At 39.6% G+C, this 20,201-nt stretch overlaps 2 protein-coding genes across 2 annotated transcripts in view; one reads left to right on the top strand and one right to left on the bottom strand.

The window, feature by feature from the left end:
- Positions 1–5,317, top strand: part of LOC131234788 (histidinol-phosphate aminotransferase, chloroplastic-like) — a 34,260-nt gene extending 28,943 nt beyond the window's left edge. Inside the window, exons 9-10 of the mRNA XM_058231742.1 lie at positions 174–314; positions 4,912–5,317. Of these exons, the coding sequence (XP_058087725.1) occupies positions 174–314; positions 4,912–5,043 (273 nt within the window). The 3' untranslated portion in view covers positions 5,044–5,317. The remainder of the gene's footprint in view (positions 1–173; positions 315–4,911) is intronic.
- A 7,854-nt stretch (positions 5,318–13,171) lies between these two features.
- On the bottom strand, positions 13,172–14,749 carry LOC131235386 (UPF0496 protein 4-like). Its single transcript, XM_058232547.1, has one exon. It carries the CDS (start codon positions 14,364–14,366, stop codon positions 13,392–13,394), a length of 975 nt encoding a protein of 324 aa, XP_058088530.1. The 5' UTR covers positions 14,367–14,749; the 3' UTR covers positions 13,172–13,391.
- Positions 14,750–20,201: the final 5,452 nt, after the last annotated feature.

Here is a 20,201-nt window from a genome sequence, read left to right as displayed (position 1 = left end):
TATCGCACAAGTGGGATACAAGATATGTTGTGGAATATATCGGCCAAAATCGTCGATATTTAAAACATTGTCTTTAGTACCTGTAGATGCATGCCTGCAACTTGCAGTCTATATAATGTGCATTTGTACAGTATAATGTCTAATGCTATAATGCATGCCTACCATTTCCACAGAAGGTTAAAAATGCGTTGGTACAAGAAAGGGAGAGGCTATATAACCTTCTAAAGGAATTGCCGTTTTTGAAGCCGTACCCAAGTTATTCTAATTTCATTCTTTGTGAGGTTACATCTGGAAAGGATCCTAAGAAACTAAAGGTAATTGGTTCTCTCTAGGAAAACTAGTTTTAAGGATCATTTTGCTGCAAGTTTCTTTGTTACTTGAGCTTTTGTTTGTTTGTTCTCTTCTTCCACATGTAGAAGTAAACATGGTTATATAGACTCGTTTAGTAATGCCTATGTTTCACGCTCTGCACCATCATCATCATCCAAGCCTTATTCCAACAAATTGGGGTTGGCTACACAAATCCTATTCTGCAATTTCACTCTCTGGATTTAAATGCTTGAGTTGAATCCTTTTGTCTGTCTGGACCTCCTTGCATCATGTGATCTACCAATGGGATCAATGGTTTGAGAAAGTGAATCCTCTTGCAATTCTTCCACTATCATATAAAGCATGTTAATTACTATCTTTCAAAAAATGAATAAATAACTCATAATAATGTAGAATCCCAGCAGTGTGTAGAACATCTACAATACCATCCTTGCTTTCTGGGACAGAATGGTGAGCAGTCAAGAAACAAAAAGTTTAGAATCTGTAGTTGAAATGAGGATGTTGGAATGGATGAATGACAAGAGAAAGAAGGATAGAATTAGAAATGAACCCATTCGAGGAACTTAGGAGTAGCACCAATAGGTAATAAGATAGGGAGAGTAGACTTAACTGGTTTGGCCATGTGTATCTGAGACCATGAAGGGCATCGGTTAGAAGGATATAAAAGGGCAATGCGAAGGCCCAAAAGAATGTCGGTGGGGGTACTAAGAAAAGATTTGAGAGCTATGGTTTAACCTAGGATATGTTCCTTGACAGAGTAGAATGGTCTAGGGTATTGTCCTTGACAGAGTGGAATGACGGAACATGATTTGTGTAGCAGTCCCTCATTAGTTGGTATAAGGCTTAGATGACGACGACGATGGTGATGACATCTTGTTTATAAGCATTTTTAACCATGTTGTAATTTTATTATCAGTCTAAACTTTTTGTTGTCCCCCCTACTCGTCAGTATTCTTTCTACTTTTCCTCTCTTATTTAAAATCAGATTTCTTCCAAACTATTACTGAGTGTGTTGTGAATGTCTGATAGATTGGATGTTATCTTATCGACGTGGTGTCAATATGATACACTGAAATGAAACTAATATTTTGATATAGATTTTGTAGCGCTGCGTTTGTCTTTACATCCTCCATGTTTTTATGAGCCATTTAGTTACTTTGATTCATTTTGAATCGCTTTAGGAGCATTCGAGTTAGTGAGAATGCTATTGAGAGTTAATTAGGGCATATGTGTTGTTGTAAGATGCTGCAAAAGCAACTGCTTATTATGCCTATGGATGATGAACTTTCATGAGCATATCTATTATATCTCAATTGCAAAATTCAGTAGAGAAATAAAAAAGAGCATTCATGGTATTCGAGAAATTTCCTAGTCAACCTTTTGAGATTCTAGGATGACTCAAAACATTGAAATATAGGTTAACGCATGTTATAAATAATGTGAATGGAATCAATGGATGGATGACTTGTATCAGTTCCCAATGAAATGGATTGACAGGTTTTAGTTGCCAAGGTTTTTTTGGAGTTTACAGCAAAGAGAAAATGGAGTAGATGTCCGTAGTTAGAAATGGAATATGTGTGATGGTTTGTTGTCACCAAAATATCTATCTTAGCTAAATTGAAAAATTCATTATCGAAGTTTATTACATAGGGCACCCATGGCATCCATGGACTTTCCTAGTATGCCTATTGAGTTCATAGAATGACTCAAAGTCAGCGAACTTGTAGGTGCTCTCATGACATAAATGTGGATAAATGGGTGGCTCGTCGATGTTCCCAATGGAATGGATTGATGAGGTTTAGTTGCTAGGTGTGTTTTTGTTTCAAGAAAGAAACAACTGGAGTTGAATGTCCATTGTTAGAAATGAATTCCATTTGATGGTTATTAAAAGAGCTCTCTAAGGACTATCTGGTACTAGCCATGCATATCGACATCCAATTAAGTATGGACTGAATTATGTTTTGCATAAGAGTGGGTCTTCACTGTTTCCTTGTTGGTTCTGGATGGACCATATGACCCATTTTCACAGTAATTCTAACAAAATGTTTAGTCGTGCAAATGGAATTTGGTGATCCCCTTAGAAGACAGTCATATTGCACTAGAGCTGGAGATTCTACTCTATTTTTTAGTTTTTGAAACAGAAAATCTATTTTTTTTTTTATATATTATAAGGATCATTTAATTGGTGTGAGTCCAAAAAGGAGACAAGCTCGTTTCCATCCTCATATCATGGGTTGCCGTTGTGCATCGGAAAACCGGCTAAGCATTTATGGGATGTGGTTGTGGAGAGATTTGAAAGAATGGTAGCAAGATGAAGAGTCATTATCTTTCCCCTTAAGGGTCACATTACCCTCATTAAAGCGGCTCTTACCTCCCTATTTACTTCATGTCTCTTTTTAGATGCTCAAAGTCAGTGTTGTCAAAATTGGATAGATTGCGGTGGAACCTTCTTTGGCAAGGTGCAGAAGGTCATCATAAGTTTCACCTTATTAGATAGGGGGGACTTTGCAAGTCTTAGGCTAAGCGTAGGGCTGGTATTAAAGACCCGGCGGCAATGAATGTATTTCTTTTGTGTAAATAGCTATGGAGGTTTGATGTGGAAGAGAATGCCCCATGGAGGATCTTGATTGCCTAGTATGGGTGCGAAGTGGGTGGGTGGGTCACTAAGAAATCTTCTTTGTATAGATCATCGACGGTTTGGAGAGGAATCATGTCTACACAAGCTCTGTTTGAGGTAGGGGTTGGCTTCAGTCTTGGGGATAGGGAAAGGATCTGCTTTTGGGAAGATGCTTGGGTGAGTGATATTACTCTGAATACTTTATTCCCCAATATTGCCCATCTCTCCTCGTCCTGTGAATGGGGAATGGAATCACACCACACCCAAGCTCCAAATCATCACATGGAATATTCTTCAAATCATATGAATAAGAGAAAACACAGCTTTTTTTTTTTTTTTTTCCTTCTTCTTCAAAATAATTGCATCAGGGCTCCACACACCTCCCTTTCTCGTTTATAGTGTCAAATAAGACCTTTTACAAAAAGGCTCTCTTAGATAAGATTCTTAACATAAAGACACTTAATAAATTAAAGGTTGTTCCCAACTCCCTAATATCAATACAAAAATAAGTTATATAAAAAATAACGAAGCATGTAAACAATCTAAACAACTAAAATATTTTGTGGCCCATGGGGGTTCACAATTAAGATGTCCGATGATAATGATCCAATGGTCCGATCATCGTGTCCACCCGATCCAACTGTCCGATGTATCCATTCAGCTCCTATATGCAGCCCATGTGCATCTTTCCAGTGTGGGCTCTTCAAAGATGCACAAACATGCACGTGGGGTCTTCAACGTGATTAGGAATGTGAATTGGGCCAAGGGGGTCCCATGTAATAGTCGTCTAGCCATAAGGAGACTGGCTCAGCCCTCCTCCTTGGGTATGGTGCTCGGATGTCCTCATCAACGACCCAAGTAGCTTTTCAAGTTAAATCCATGCCTAATGTTTATTGGGGAAGATTGGAAAGATGGGACCCGTACTGCGTGGGACCCGTTGATTATTTAGAGTCATTTACTAACTGATAACACTTGACTCTGGATAATAACGTGATACCTAGCACCAGATGAAAGTGGTCTTGTTTACAAATTACTCACTATGTAGGGTATGCTTGACTGGGCTGGGCCCAATCTGAAACCAGTCTGTTATGTGACAGGTTTGGGCTTGAGCCTAGATGCCTGCAGATTGGACTTGTCCAAGTTTTAGCCTTGATAACTAATTGGGCTGGAAGATCTGTGAGAAATCCTTGTTCTGGCACAACCGGAGGACGTCTTCCACGTTGCTTCCCACCTATCTTAGTGGGGATAGAAACATGACTACAAAGCCACTGATTTATGAGCAATTGTTGGATAATAGTGTATTACGATTATTGGGCTATTGCTTTCCACCCATCTTAGCAGCCCCCCTGTTGACTGGGATGCCCCAACAGTCATCCATTGAAAAATCCTATACATGCATCCTGTGACCCTTTTCTTCCGGAGCATTGCTTTATATTTTTCTGCAAAACCATCTACTGTAGACCAACAATCGAAGGGCTGGGGCCTTGTAATTTGGATGCTTTTGGACACCCTACCATCCACAGTGGGCTCCACTAGATCAATGGTCTGGATCACCAAACCATGGGCCGTGCTTGTACGGCCTGGATGCATAAAGACATCACATGGGTCCCACTATATTAGTTCCTCATTGCACTTCCAAATGGCAAGTTTATCAAGTTCGAGTATTTTCCTACTGTCTCGGATGTTCAGAAGTTAATAAAAATGACTTTGATTGCTTCTCGATGCATGTTGGTTTGACTAAAACGAATTTGGCACTTTCCTTATCTTACCTATGCCATATGTGAAATAGCACACATAAAGATAGAATAGAATAGATGAACATTAGTTTATTGTTTCTCAGTAGATTCTCACTAGAATAGATAGCGTAATTACACATTATGGCAACCCATATAATTACATGCAACCCTGTTTCCATTCATATCCCAATATAAAATATTGATTTTGTGTTACATGTGGAACTGCAGGAAGACCTTGCCCAAATGGGGGTGATGATTCGTCACTACAATAACAAAGAATTAAAGGGATATGTTCGGGTCTCCGTTGGGAAGCCTGAACACACAGATATCTTAATTGACTGTCTCAAACGCCTGTCTTGATTCTTTTCCACATCAAGAAACTATTTTATGATAGGTGTTTCCTATTCAAAGACATGGGTGGGGCGGAGCTTCTTCAACACCTGAAGTGGAGGCAAAAAATGATCTGAAACAGGTACTACCATTCCGCTGTGTAGTTTTTGGGAGCCATGTTGCCTTTCAAAATGGAAGAATTTATTTGTAGTATCTTATATATACTGATGACTTCAGGTAGTTGTCACTGCTACATTTTTATTACAAGTTTATAATTGAACCTGCAAATGGTTATTTGGTTTTAGGGTAGGGGTTTTATGAGAAGAAAGGTGGTCTCAGTTACCATTAGTCCTCTGACCCTCTTTTGTATGTAGGTCCTTGCCTTTGTTTCATGATCAGTTTTTATTTTTCCATGGGCCCCAACATGGACTAGGGTTTAAAAATCACACCTATATTTGCTAATTCCGACATAAACCGTGTGATTGTCAAGAGGGGTCCCGTGTATGGTGGTGGTCCACAGAGTATCATGGTTCACCACTCGAACGTGTTTTCATGCCAACATGTGAAATTCAAGTTCCTTTTTGTTTTTTGTTTTTTTAAAAATAAATGGTAAGAAGGTTGAATTAGAAGGAGAAGATCCTGATGAGTGAAAAATACAGCTCCCCGAGTGTGGCAACAGCCCAACACAATCATTTTATATGACAACGTCTGCCCATTAAGCTGTGTATGGCCAATCAACATGTGAAGTGTATATGACTTAGCCATCAGAAAAGGTGGACTACCTTCAGGATCACTGGTATAAAAATCAGGAATGTAGATTCATGGGTCATGGGTACATTGGGTCCATCAATTGCTGTTCTGTTGTTTTCTACAGTTCTCTAGTATGGCCCACTTGATTGATGGATCCATCTGATTTTTTGCAGCCATTGATCTTCAAGGTAGGCCCAAGCTCACACCGGCTTAGATGCTGGGTCCATGTGACTTGTTGGCCATATGGAACTGTGGGCCGGTCCATTCAAATGGATATGAAACATTTCTAGTAATTAAAAAATGTTTAACAATGCTTATACGGCAGATCATATTATTTAAAGAAGTCGTTGTTGTCATCTCACAACAATCACGTGTAGGTTTGTGTGTACACACACACACACACCCCACATCTTGCTGGGCCCAATAAACTATCATGAAGGTTTTGATGGGCCGTTAACCCCTCTCAACTGTTGTATGTGGTTTGGCCCACCTAAGTCATGGATTGACCTGATTTTTAAGGCCGTGGCCCACCATGGAATGGTGCATCTGACTGATGGTGTTGATGTCCGACACACATCACGGTGGGGCCCACACAGTTGGACCTCATGGGAAGTTACCATGAGCTCGATCTCAATAGTAGCATTTCCCACACGCATGTGTGTGCGTTAATTTAGCGTATTTATCTGCAGAATATATCTTGTGTTTCTTCGATGGTATGATATTACTCATCTTGGAATTATATGATACGTGGCCCCATCTTTGCATTGCAAGGATGGGTTCTCTATTATGGCAAGTGGGGCCCACTGTTTGGTAATTTATTCAATTGATTTGCTATTTTTCCCAAAGGGATGGAATGTTCTCCTCGATTAGAAAATTTTAAACCTCTTGATTTGTGGCCTATAAATGGACAGTTCAGAATGAAAATGCAACAACAATACACATCCAACCGACAAAAGGTTCCCAATATTGGTGGACGGTACTCTACAAAATCCCTTCTAGGGAATGGATAAAACACCCAAGCTCGGTGGGGCCCACCATCTTGTATATGCAGCATCCATTCGGTCCTTAAGGTTCTATCCTTTGAGTTCTGGACAACGGGTCAAAATATCAGCCAAATCCACAACTCAGTAGGCCACACCAAAAGAAATAATGTGGATGGAATGGCAACCCTTGGTTTGTGTTTGGGGCCACCAGGGTTTGTATCTTTCATCAGATCCGTTGATAAAGTCTTTTAACTCACAGGGTTGAAATGAAGATAACAAAAATCAGCTTGATCCAAAAATGGAGGTTTTTCGAAGTAATCAGGGGCTGATAAAATAAACTTGCAAGGTTCGAGTAAGCGTTTCTCAGTTGATGGACGAAATGGATTTATAAATACAATATGGTGGGCCTCACAAAGGTTGGTTGTTTTACATAATGCGTGAAACATGTATTTTACAACGACTCTGGTCCAATTTTTGTCCCCTGCAAGAAAGAGTGTCTTTTCGGCAGGTTTTTTTTTTATCAAATGTTTGGGCAGAATGTCTAATCTTTTCCCTATTTGCACTGAATATTGCAAGCCCGTCGAGTACCATGCTTGCTTATTTCATGGAATCTTGATTACCAAAGGTGTGTTTGGTTACACCACATTTCAGGAAATATTATAAAAAGTTGTACCACCAAATTAAGCCTAATTAATTATGAAATTGTAACACCCCAAAACCGGCACCTACGGTGACTCATGTTCCGAATTTGAATTTGAGGGTGTTAACCAAATAATGGTTCGGGTCTATAGACTGCTGATTCTTGACACTGATTCTGATGTCATCCTGGTTTTCGCCGCTTGAGTATATTAGTCTTGCTATGTAAACCTGAGTGTTGCCTAGTGATGCTGCGTGTTGGGAATATCTCCCACTGGTCTACATAGTCGGGTCAATATTCATTCCCAGAGTCGATAACTAAAATAGTATTCATCAAATGTTGGGATCAAAGATGAGTAAGGATAACTATACTAAAAAAACTATATATATCGTTGAAAAAGATTCCACACATGGGGAGTACAAATCCACAATTGGAATACAAATCCATAATTGATGAAATGTACAAATATGGAAATGACAAGAGGTAAGGCAAAATTAATCTAGTAATGGACTCCTATAGCTCAACTGCTACAACAAAGCTTATGCTTATCACCCCTCCACTCCCCACAAGGTCGTATTCAGACTAAACCTTGTCACGATAAACCCATGCACTACCTTTACAGTTGGGTGTAATTGCAGGTATAAATGTGAGTGGCCATTTTAGTGATAAATCCCTCCAAGATTATATAAAGACAAATTAATCAAGTATAATTTCAGAAAGAGAGAGCATATAATACAATAATCATCACAATGCGATCTTATTTAATGTGTGAATGTATAAGTGTACATCATGCTAGGGATACACATCCACCTGGCTTTTGGAGGTAGCCACCAATGCAAGTACCTCTGCCTCAACAATGGCCACCACCTGTAGTAATGGTGGTTAGGAACTAGTGAAAGTACTTAAAGGTATGTGCTACCACAGTATCTAGACACAAATAAGACATTCGAATAGTGGATTACGAACCAACGAAAATACCCAAAGGTACGTGCTACTAGAGTGTCTAGCCATCCGATAATGCCATCAAATGGTTGCTTGAATGATGGATTAGGAACCAACGAAAATACATTTAGGTACATGCTACCATAGTATCTAGCTATCCATCCAACATTTATTAATCCGATTCACAAACATGCTATTCAAGCAAAACCATTTCAATTCGTGGCCAATCTTGATCCAACAGACAGACCTTCTAAGCACTAATTCCTATATATATATATAAATAAAAGAGTCCTCTCAACAAAATCAACAAGGTACCAAGTCCAGTAACGGACACAATAACAGGAGTTTACCTACACAAGCCAACAAAGGTACAATGATATGTGGCGATGGTAAGTCTACAACTAGAAATTTCATTTAATCCAACACAAGATGGCCAATAGTTCAAGGTACAAAATCAAGTATATGATACAACCACACAAAGGGATTCTGATAATTATACCTCATGAATTTAGCCATTTAGCATGTTATAATACATGTTCATGTAGATCATACAAGATAGGGGACATTCGAGTTATTTGGAGCATATTGAGGAGTGCACGTGTGTAAATTAACCTATACAAGAGCTAAGTATGTTATGTGATCATATACATGATTCTAAGTATGTCATGGATTCTAACACATAATTATAAAATAGATTACAAGGATTATCACATGATTTATAGGTTAATTGTCACGGTTATTCAAGATTGAGACTATCACTAGACTAAAAATGTCAACTGAAAGTTTGAAAGGAAATTCTTCACTTTAGGGTTATAATTCCTCGATTTTGATGTAGCCAGGGCCCAACAATTTTGAAAAAAGGCTCAAATCTCTTACTCGCAAATCTACTATCATTTGCTTGGATTTCATCATACTTGAACCTTTAGTAGAAGATTAGGGGTTTACTTACCTCGAGTAAAATAATTCCTAACTCGATTTGGCAAATCAGGTCCTGAGTTCGATGCAAACCCAAAGTCCTCACAAAACCATCTCCACGAAATGCTCCCATGTGAGAATGGGCTGCTATGAGACGATGGTCATGACTGCGAGCCCTATCATGCACAACCCTACAGTCACAACTCATGAAATTCAGATGGAGTAAGGAAGATTCTAACCTACTAGCTTTGTATCATTAGAATTGGGAAAAGACGCACATGTGCCGTTGGAGGACTTCTTACCTTCCCAACGAGGGTCAATCTGGCTCCCAATTAATGACTATCTAGCCAAAGAAGATGCGGTAGACTCGCACGATCCGATTCGTGGAAGGATGGGCTAGAGCGGTGAGATCCAACACCCCTCTCACACCTACTCCCTTCCTTACTCTACTTCTCTAACATTTCTCTCTTGAAATTCCCAAAATTTCTAAGGTCAAAATGATGTAGTCTTTGAGTGGCTCGTCCTCTCTTTGGGTAACAATGAAGAGGTGGGTCGTTGGCTTTTTTCTATCTTTTTCCTCGATAAACTGTGTGATAAATGCTTTACTAAGCTGTGCAAATGAGTTTATGGACCTTGACTTTAGCTACCTATACCACGTTCACGATGAATGCTTGATACATCACGAAATTGGTCGCACATTACAGTTCCATCCACGCCTTAAAGGACTCCAGATGTTTGGTTGGATCTCCGGTTCTAGAGTAGGGAGTAATATGTGGCATCCAAAATCTCGACAGAAGTGGAGATCCCATAATGTTGTCAGTAAATGGTGGCTTTGTTTCCTCCAACACAGCCTCAACTGAGGTCGAGACTCAAGCTCGGCATACTTGTCAGATGTCACCGATCTGACCTCGTATCTCCCTGAGTTTGGTTTTCCAAGGGACCTCATTCTCTACCATCACCTTAGGAGCCTTCCCGTGTCTCCTTTTCTCTAGCGTGTGGCGTAAGTCGAAGTCGGCGAGCGCGGTAGTTCCCACAGTGTGGGTGGGCGCCTAGTTATGCTGCCCCGATTGTTACTTGGTTATGTGCGAGTCAACAGGTGCTTGAGGAGTTAAAGAGGTATTGGTTGCCGTGTGGGTGCCTCCCCTTCCTAGTCGGGAGGTGGATTTTGCCTTTCCAATATTTGTATTATACAATTTATATTGCCGGCCAAGGTCTCCTTGATGGTAGGATCTCTATGCGGGCACCACAAGAGCATAATTGATTTGATGTTGTGAAGGTTGATCACGAGGATCTGCAGGCTGCTCTACTGGTGTGGGGGTTTGCGCGGCAACGACGACCAAGACACTCTTCCTTCCTTTCGCCATTATAGACTAGTTTGGAGATGATGGGTGAGTTGGGTACGACTTAACAGTCGCTTCCCACAGACGACGCCAACTGTTGATGCAGAGATTTGGACGTCCTCGCTAGACCGCTATGTACTTGAAAAAGCAAAGAACATTGGAGACCCTAGGTGTTGCAGGGGACCCTCCGATGCCAAAGTTAGAGCGGGCACTTTGGGTCTAGTAGAACTAGGGTTGTTATGCATACCTTTTACTATAGGTGTGGTCATTATTTATAGTCATTTGGTGCTAATTGTGTATATAGTAGTGCCTCTACTTGGTGGATGCGTATTATAGAGAGGATCTCCTTCCGAATGTGTCGCGCGAATCTTCCCGATATCTTCGGCGAAGATCCCGGCGAGATATGTTTTCTTGATAAGAACGTCTTCGAGTGGTCGGAATCCAAGGAGGTCAAGATTGATGGCCGAGGCCGATCTGTAAGCCGAATTGACTGAGGTCTTGTAGACTGAGTTGAATTGTCGATTATGGTCGGGGCCTATCTTTGAGGTTGGGTCGGTACCTAAAGGCGTCCGTTGGTCACGATAGCAAGAGGTCAACCAGATCTGAGGTCACTGTTGGTGCATGATTGGTACTCAAGCTGTTCGTGGAGGTCGTGCTCGGTGATCAGGCCAAGCTCTTATCCGATCTTCTTTTGCTTGCTTCGTGTTCTCTCTCATTTTGGTTACTCGATCGGTCCAGTTTTACCCATAACAACCATGGTCCTCAATGATGACTATGATTAGGTGATTCTAACCATCCAATCCTTAGAGCGGAGAAGTTATTGTGAAAAGGATCAAATAATTTATCTGGATTATCAATCATTTACACCCACAGTGTCACTTTGATCAGGTCATTCTAACCATCCAATCAATGCAAGTAAGATGGACAGTCCAAAATGATTATATTGAAAAAGGTTGGACCATTGACCTGGACCGTCTACCATGTATGAACCGCAAATTGTACCATAACTCAGGTGATTCCAACTATATGAGGGAAAATGATAGTATGGAAGTGGTATACTAAAAAAGATATAATAATAGATATGGATGGTCTATCATGTGGGCCCCACTTTTGACTGAGCGTAATTATCTAGAATCAATTTAATCGGGTGAATTCTAAACATCCGTTTTTTTTTTTTTTTTTCAGTAGCTTGTCAGTACACCCACTGTCAGTTCATTCCGTAGCTAGCCACCCCCACTAGGGATCGATGCCAAGACCTCGGTGTTGAAACGAGGTATCTTTCACTCAGTCCACCACTTGAGCTATGGATCAGCCAAGAAAGTGGATGGTCTAGATTAATTTTGCTGAAAGATTTGATCATTGATCTAGACCTATCATGTAGGCCCGGCCTTTGATTAATTATAACTCTTAAGAATCACTTTGATCAGGCGATTCTAACCATGTGATCAATGGCCAAGAAAATGAATGGTCGACCACAATTGCAGTGAACAAGTTCTGGTCATATTGATTTGGACCATGAACCGTGTAAGCCATACCTATGGTTAACCATAAACCTGAAGATTCACTTTGATTAGGTGATTCTAACCATGACCAATGGACCAATAATGGACGGTTCCTAATGATTGTATTGCAAAATACAGTTGGATCATTCATCTAAACTGCCTATCACATGTTGGGTGACCGTGGAAGCACGTAGAGATGAATTTAAAGAAGTAATCCAACAAAAAGAATACAAAAATTTATACATGGAAAAACCCTTGTGGGAAAAAACCACGGCACAAAACGACAAATATTACTATGAAAGCATAAATCACAAAGGAAGTGAGATAAGCCAATTCGAACAACCTCGAGTCAAACCATTGTGACACCCTTAAAACCCACTGGATAAATTAGTAACCCTAAAACTACCTCCCAATCCCGTTTACACCCATATATATATAAGCTATGGAAGAATCTCAAACAAAAATGGAAACAAATCCTGCAAAGTCGCAACTCTGCATAAATACGCGCAATACGATCGATGCCATCGAACACACTTCGATATGATCGGAACTAGGCCTTCGATGGCGTCCAAGCTACATCGATGGCATCGAATAAACATCTCTCCACCGTCCAAAGGCAAAACATGATTTTTCGGAAGTTCTCGATTGCACCATGCTATGTTCGATGGCATCAAACATTTCCTTCAATGTCATCGAACACCCTCCGATGGCATCAAAAAACCACCCTGATAGTCCAATGACCAACTGGAAAAAATCCAGAAAATCTCGATAGAATCGAGCACACTTCGATGCCATCGAAGGTAGCATCGAATAGTCTATCAATGGCATCAACAGGCCTTGTTACCGATAAGTTTTAAGACATCAAAAACAACATCACATAGACTCCACCTTTGATTGCTGGTAACTCTCAATAATCACTTTGATTTGGTGACTCTTAACCATCCAATATTGGTCAAAAAAATTAACGGCTGATGTTAATTATGCCAAAACTCTGATTATTAATCCACAAATTGGCTAAATTGGTTCATCCAAACTAGAAAGAAACACAACTTCAATTTGAAGCAGAGACCTTCAAAAGTGAATGCAACAGAAGGAAATTGTAACTTGATTATTTGAACTTCATAAAACAAATTACAATCCAAATCAATAGGACATCCAAACACACCCCAATGTAGGTAAATGGTTTTTGAATGAAACCCAAAGCTCAGTTTCTATTAACATGATAATATTTTCATCACATAATAGAAAGAAAGAGGAAAGAAGCATAACCATATTTCCACATTCACATAATTGTAACATTGCAATTCAACTATATCAGATAAGTAGAGCCAAACATTCCCAACAGCTTATTCCTTCCTTTAATAACCTCATCAAAAACTCCATTCACTGCAGAATCAAACATCTGCAGACTTTCCTTGAGATCAACAGACCTTTTATTTAGAACTTCAACAGACCTCACAACCTTCTCTCTTCCCTCAACCATCCCTCCAGCAATCTGAGCTTTCAGATCATCGACTGCCCTCTCGACCATTTCATGTTCCACAAGACCCATTCCTGAATTTGCCTTGGGTGTTTGAATCCTCTCCCGATAACGATAAACCAACGTCATAAGCGATGATCCAAATAGACCTAATTGAGGAAATTTGCGACAGGCTTCTCTGTCGCCGACGTCGACAGTAGCCGTTGAAATAAATGCAGAAAAGAGGAGAGAGGTTATGATCATCACAGTACTCTTAATAGCAAACATAACAGGAGTTATACCTTTCTTGCTTTCATTACATTCCCATATGATTTTATCTAATCTTGCATCTCCCCATTTCTCAATGATAGCTGGGTTCTTCTTACACTCTCTTTCCAGTCTCTCCATTTCAATCTTCTTCGTCTCAATAGAAGTATCATCGTCATTCAATTTTCTTACTGTGAACTCGACCACCATCCGGTACCTTTCGATCCGAGAGACAGCAGATTTCAACACGTTGCAGAAATCCAACAACATCACACTTTCTTTCATGTACTGATCCAACCAATCCTTGCCTTCTGAAGAGATGGGCGGTCTTGATTTCTCGACGAAGAGAAGGAACTCAAAGTGCATCTTCTTTAGAACATTCATGGCTTCTGCAGACCATCGAAGAGAAATCGATCCATCAACCAACGAGCATTCCAGCCTTTCGATATCCTTCGAAAGAGAAGAACAGAACTGTCGAGCATCCTCATCCAAAGGAGAAGTTTGGTTCTTCCCCTTGATAAAAAACCCAGAAAAGTATGAAGGAAAGACCTTTACCATTGAGGTTGTAGTTGAAAATTTCCTTCTGTTGGATATTTTTCGATCACGGAATCGGTGATGAGATTCTCACCGATTTGGATCAATACCCAAGTCAGGATTTCTACATAAAATCAAAATCCAATGAATGGAATCAATGGAGAAGGCGGTCTTTGAGATGTGTTTTTCGTGTTTCGAAGTATGGAAGTAGGAACTTGATATTTTTTTCAGGTATTGATGCTTGTTGTCGAAGAAGAGAAGGACATACGTGATGCTCAAGAACTTCTATGGAAATCCAATAAAAAATAAATAAAAGAGAGAGGAAATGAGATGAAAGGGGAAAGGTAAAGAAGAGAAGTCACGCAATCCTATTCTCAGATGAATGGAAGATAAGAGCCATCTTTCTTCCCACGTCCTTATCTTCATGCAGATTTTAAGCAAGAACTGATGTGGGTTAGGTGACTCAGTGAGTGGACTTGATTCGGTGAATCATGTTTTTCTAGTTTACTCTTTTAGGTCTCCTCAAGATTTTGTTATTTATTTATTTTTTATTTTTTAAATTTAAAACCGTCATTTACTATTTCTAACCGTTGGTTTTAATTGATTTTGTGGTTTTAAAAAGTAGGGACTTATTAGGAATGCTAAAAAGGTAAGAGGGTATTCTAGTACAATTCAAAAGGCGGAGGTTCTGTCTAAGTCACTTTTTCCTTGGACATCTGACCCTTTGGACCCACTGTAGATAGGCCATAACCCCAGGGATGATAGCCTTTGGATAATCTACAGTTGTTTGTTGTACATGGACTGTTGATTATTTTACTGCATGTCTACTAATCAGAGGGTTAGGATTTAATTCAATTTAGCATTTAATTGTTGATCCATCTAAATGGGACCCACAATTGGGAAGTGTTGATTTGAGCTAAGTAGATCCACATGGATATTTTTTTTAGTGCATGAGTATGATTTGATTGCGTTTCGGGTGGATACATGGACAACAGATATTTAAAAAGACCACCCTATTAATTAGCAGGTGATGGGGAAATCGGATTGCGTACTGAGTTACTTAGTAAGCTTTTATGGTACTGAGTAAACTCAGTTGGGCCCACCTTGAATGTATACGGTTTATCCAATCCGTCCATACGTTGTTTCAGCTAATTTTAGACGTTGAGGAAAAAATTGAAGGATATCCAAAGCTCAAGTGGACTATACCACAGGAAACAGTGGGAATAATGATTTCGACCGTTGAAACCTTTCTAAGTGCCCACAGTGATCTTTATTTGTCATCGAACATATTCATAAGATCACGAAGACCTAGATGAAGGGAAACCAAAAAAAAATCAGCTTGATCCAAAACTTCTGTCGCCCCACAAATTTTTTCAACGGTAGAAACTCAATTCACACTATTTCCTGTGGTGTGGTCTACTTGATCTTTGGATATAATTTATTTTTGGTATCTGGAATTTAATTTAACTGTTAAAATGGATGGACGGGGTGGATCAAATAGATAAGTCATGGTGGATCCAACAGAGTTTACTCGGTATGCTTAGCGTACTGAGTTACTCAGTACGCAATCCGCTTCCGGTGATGGGTGGGTGGGCTCGATTGGCCCAATTCGCCTCTAGCTCTAAGCCGAGCTTGGTCTAAGTTGAGTCGAGTCGTAGGTCAGGCTCGGGCTAAAAGATTGGCCCTTTTTTTAATTTTTGGTCTCATGGTCCCTATCTAATGGGGTCCACCATATGAATGGTCTGTGGATCACTGAAACATGAGCTCCACTCACGCGCTTTGTCCATTTTATGTGGAAGACCCAAACACGGGATGAGAGAAGTTTGTACTCAGATTCTGAGTGGTGAACTCAGCTACCGGAGAAGAATCCACCCGCGGCGTATGTTAGTGAAGGCCACTGAGGAGTACTAAAAAATATAATAAAAGTGGTGGTTGGAATAGGAAATGGTACCGGTCAAAAGGCCGTTGGATTACGTTGGAAGTTAAAATGACACAAGCCTTGGGTTGCAAGCGATCGAGGTTGGGTCTTCAACAGCAGCTGCCCCGTGGGTGCGGGTAGCACCATAGGCTGTTGTGGAGCCCACATTAAGTATGCATCATCACATCCCGTCCGTTGGATGTACCATTTGTTAGGGTTGAGGCGGAAAGATTGAAAAATTAATCACTTAAAGAGAGGCTTAAGGTGCATTACGATGTCGCTATCTTTAAGGCGATATTCGCATTCTACTAGTAATTAAATCAATTTATAAGAAGATTACAATAAATTCATATCCCGTGAAAATTGTTTGCAATTTACGTACCTTTTTAAAAACCATCCAAAATTGAAAATAAAAAAGAAGATGGAGACGAGATTATTTCAATTGTTATTTTCAGATTCACACAAAGATGGATTTATATAAACTTGCAAGAGATGCTTTAAGATTATTTTCATGAAAATACGTCTTCTTTCATGATGTATTTTCAACATTGGCATCCCTCTACCATTAATGGCATTTTTTCACCATTATTTGGAATTCAAATGATGCTCCAATTACCAAGTAGTACCACCATTCACAAATTAATGGTTATTAACAATCACTAAAAGCCACAACCCCTTTTCCAAATTTTCTTTTATAAGTTAAAAATATTTTCCTTATTTTGAAAAACTCAATACCCTTTAATTAAAAAATGATTAGAAAAAAAACAAAAAAGAGGTGAACCATGATATGAGGAACAGTTTTTTTTCTCTCTAATGCTCCTCAGCATTTTTCGGGCCCAGTACCGTATTGTGTATGTGACATCTAATCCATTCATCCAACGCAAGCCACTAAGATGAAGGAACACACCTGCAATCAAATCATTCCAAAACCTATGTGGACCACACCATGTTGAGGCACCTTCCAATAACACAATTTAAGATATGAATCGAAGCCCAAGCGCAGGAATTCAAATCATAATCTGCTGGCCAATTGCATTTAGGGGTCTTTATGATGCATAGCTTTGAGACTGTTGTATGAAAAATAAAAATAATAAAACTTAATTATATGTTTCAGGACTATTTTGCATGGCTTAGAAATTTATATTTTGTATTAAGAACTTATGGTTGTTATTAATGTTATAATTGGTCTATGTAAGAATTGATGCAGGATGAACATGATGAGGTCGATCATTGTCTTCCCCAAAGATAACTACTTCGAATCCACGAAACTTCTTTGGACTCATAAAGACTTCTTGAATCCGTGAGGAAAAAACCAGTAAGAAAATAGAAATAATAATCTACAAAATTCATAAATTGATTGATATATGAAATAAATGAGTCTGCAACCCTTTAAATAGGGATCCCAAGCCTTGAAATATGTTTCAGAATTAAACTACAACTAAAACTCCCTAAAATTCGTAACTTGTTATAAATGGTAAATTTACTATTTATAGTAAGTGTCCTCGGTGGCTTAACCATGTTGGCTAAAGTAGCTTCTCCTACCCCAAAATCATATATTGTATATCGATTAACTCATTCTGGTTTGCGAGATATGTCTGTTGTAAGGTTCCGACGGTCCATATCACCTCTGCCTCCGATCGAGCCTTCTCTGCTCCATCTTGGACATGAAAGTGTTTGCGACTCACTCTACATCAGTCCCCTCCACTTTAAAAGAACTTGTCCTCGAATTCTCTTCTTGCTTCGGTTCATGATACGCGTTCAAGTTTGTAACGTTGAAAGTACGCGAGATCTCCATGTCATCCGGAAGATCAACAACATAAGTGTTGTTATTGATATTTTAGAGAATCGATACTGGTCCAATCTTCTTGTTCTTCAACTTGTTGTAAGTCCTACTCGGAAATCTCTCCTTACGTAGATGGATCATAACTTGGTCACCTACCTCAAATACAATTTGTCGCTGATAGGTTGTGCACCCCGTAACAATACCCAAATAAAAAGTTATGGTCAATTTGCTTGTGCACCCCATAACGATACCTAAATCAAAAGTTATGGCTAATTTACGGTTCACTTTCTTTTAGTCCAACCATGTTAGGAATGTGTTGGTGTCACGTCCTATATCAGACCCCTCCACTTGAAAAAAAACTTGTCCTCCAAAAAACTCGTCCTCCAATTACTCTAGGGATTTTGCTCATGGTATTCAAATAATTTCTGGCGCCGATGTTTTTCAGCATTTTCCTTATCATTTGCATTAGGCTCTTAAGCTAACATAATATATGTACTCATGCTCTCTTTGACATGACCAATATGTATCAATTTCTTTACTTGTGCTTGTAAAATCTCGCATCATTTCTGATAATGCGGCCAATTAGGTAGACTTACCTCTGAGACAACATCAATGTGGTTTTGTATATCTCATATGAGAGGCAATCTATTAGGGGGTTCATCGAGCACAATTACCATAAACTCCTGCATTACTGGTTTCAAATCATCTTGGATGTTCACAGGCTCTATATATTTTTTCTTCTCAACTAATGCATCTGCATCTCCCATTTACTTGGATTGTTTAACAAAATTATGTTCGGTTATGAGAGGTCGTACCTCGTTCGAAAGATGTTGTGCCGATGTAAATCTATCTCTACCTTTGGCATGTACAATACTTCCTCACAATCAAAGTGATGGTCTGCAATTCATCATCATCGGGTGGTGGTTTGCAAAAATCGGGATTGTGTTGTACAGCAATCACGGGCAGTTGAGCATCGCCTTGAGCTCGGGGGTGGAATTAGGGTATCCACAATATGGTTGAGGGTTGCCTGCAGACTTTGTATGGTCAACTGACTCCCCTAATGGAAAGATTTCATTCTTTCCATAGGATTTTGATTAATATTTTCATTATTTGCCATTGGTCAAAAGGAAGTCCTTGCTCTGATACCAATTGACAGATGGATGAATGTGATGAGGTCGATCACCGTCTTCCTGAAGGATAACTACTTCGAATGAACGGATTAGCATGGGGTGCCTTATGTAGAATCTAGGTTGTTCATTCCTTTCATCTCTACTCGAAGAAGGATCAAGCCAAAATTTAGACGGTTTTGCAACATGGGTGGGCCCGGTGAAAATTAAGGGTAAGTGTCCCCTTCCACGTCATTCCCTTTGCTGTAGCCTACCTAAGTTTTGAATCCCTCTAAATTTTTTGCCCTAGAGGCAACTTAGGCATATGTGATGGACGGGTTGGATGGTGTTCACACTTCACATGGGCTCTAAATGGCCGAATGTGATTAGAAATATTTTCTACCCTATTTCTTTAGCAGCGAATAATAGGCTGAAAACAATAAAAACTGGAAAAGGTGAGGAAAATGGAAATCTTAAATAATTTTTTTTTATAAATATAGAGAGATTGATTATTAAAATATGAAAAGTCCCCTTGTGGACCCTTCTGTCAACTCACCTTACCATGGTTTGAACCATGGCTTGACCATGTTCTGGGTTTAAAACTCCTTCAACTGTTCATAAGGATGCGCACATGCACCAAAAATTTCCACATTGGAAGATCCTAGCTTTTGTTTTTTTGGTATCCTTGGTTGAATGTTAATCATATGTATTTGTACTTTTTTTTTTTTTGTTAGCTTGTTAGTACACCCACTGTCAGTTCACACTTCACTGTTAGCCACCCCCATAAGGGAATCAATACCAAGACCTCAGTGTTGAAACGAGGTATCTTTCATTCAGTCTACCACTTGAGCTATGGATCAGGGTGTATCTAGGTATCTTTCACTCAGTCTACCACTTGAGCTATGGATCAGGGTGTATCTGTATTTCTACCTTGAATAGCCATTTGTTGACCACTTATTAAAGGGCCAGGATTCGTCCAATCTTCTTGAAGGTTTTGGTGCATGTTAAATAACTGTGGGTGCAGTTGGATTACCAAAATCTGGGACCCACTT

This window comes from Magnolia sinica, chromosome 19, assembly GCF_029962835.1.
Source record: "Magnolia sinica isolate HGM2019 chromosome 19, MsV1, whole genome shotgun sequence".
NCBI classification, from domain to species: Eukaryota; Viridiplantae; Streptophyta; class Magnoliopsida; order Magnoliales; family Magnoliaceae; genus Magnolia; species Magnolia sinica.
This window is presented reverse-complemented; position numbering and strand designations above follow the sequence as displayed.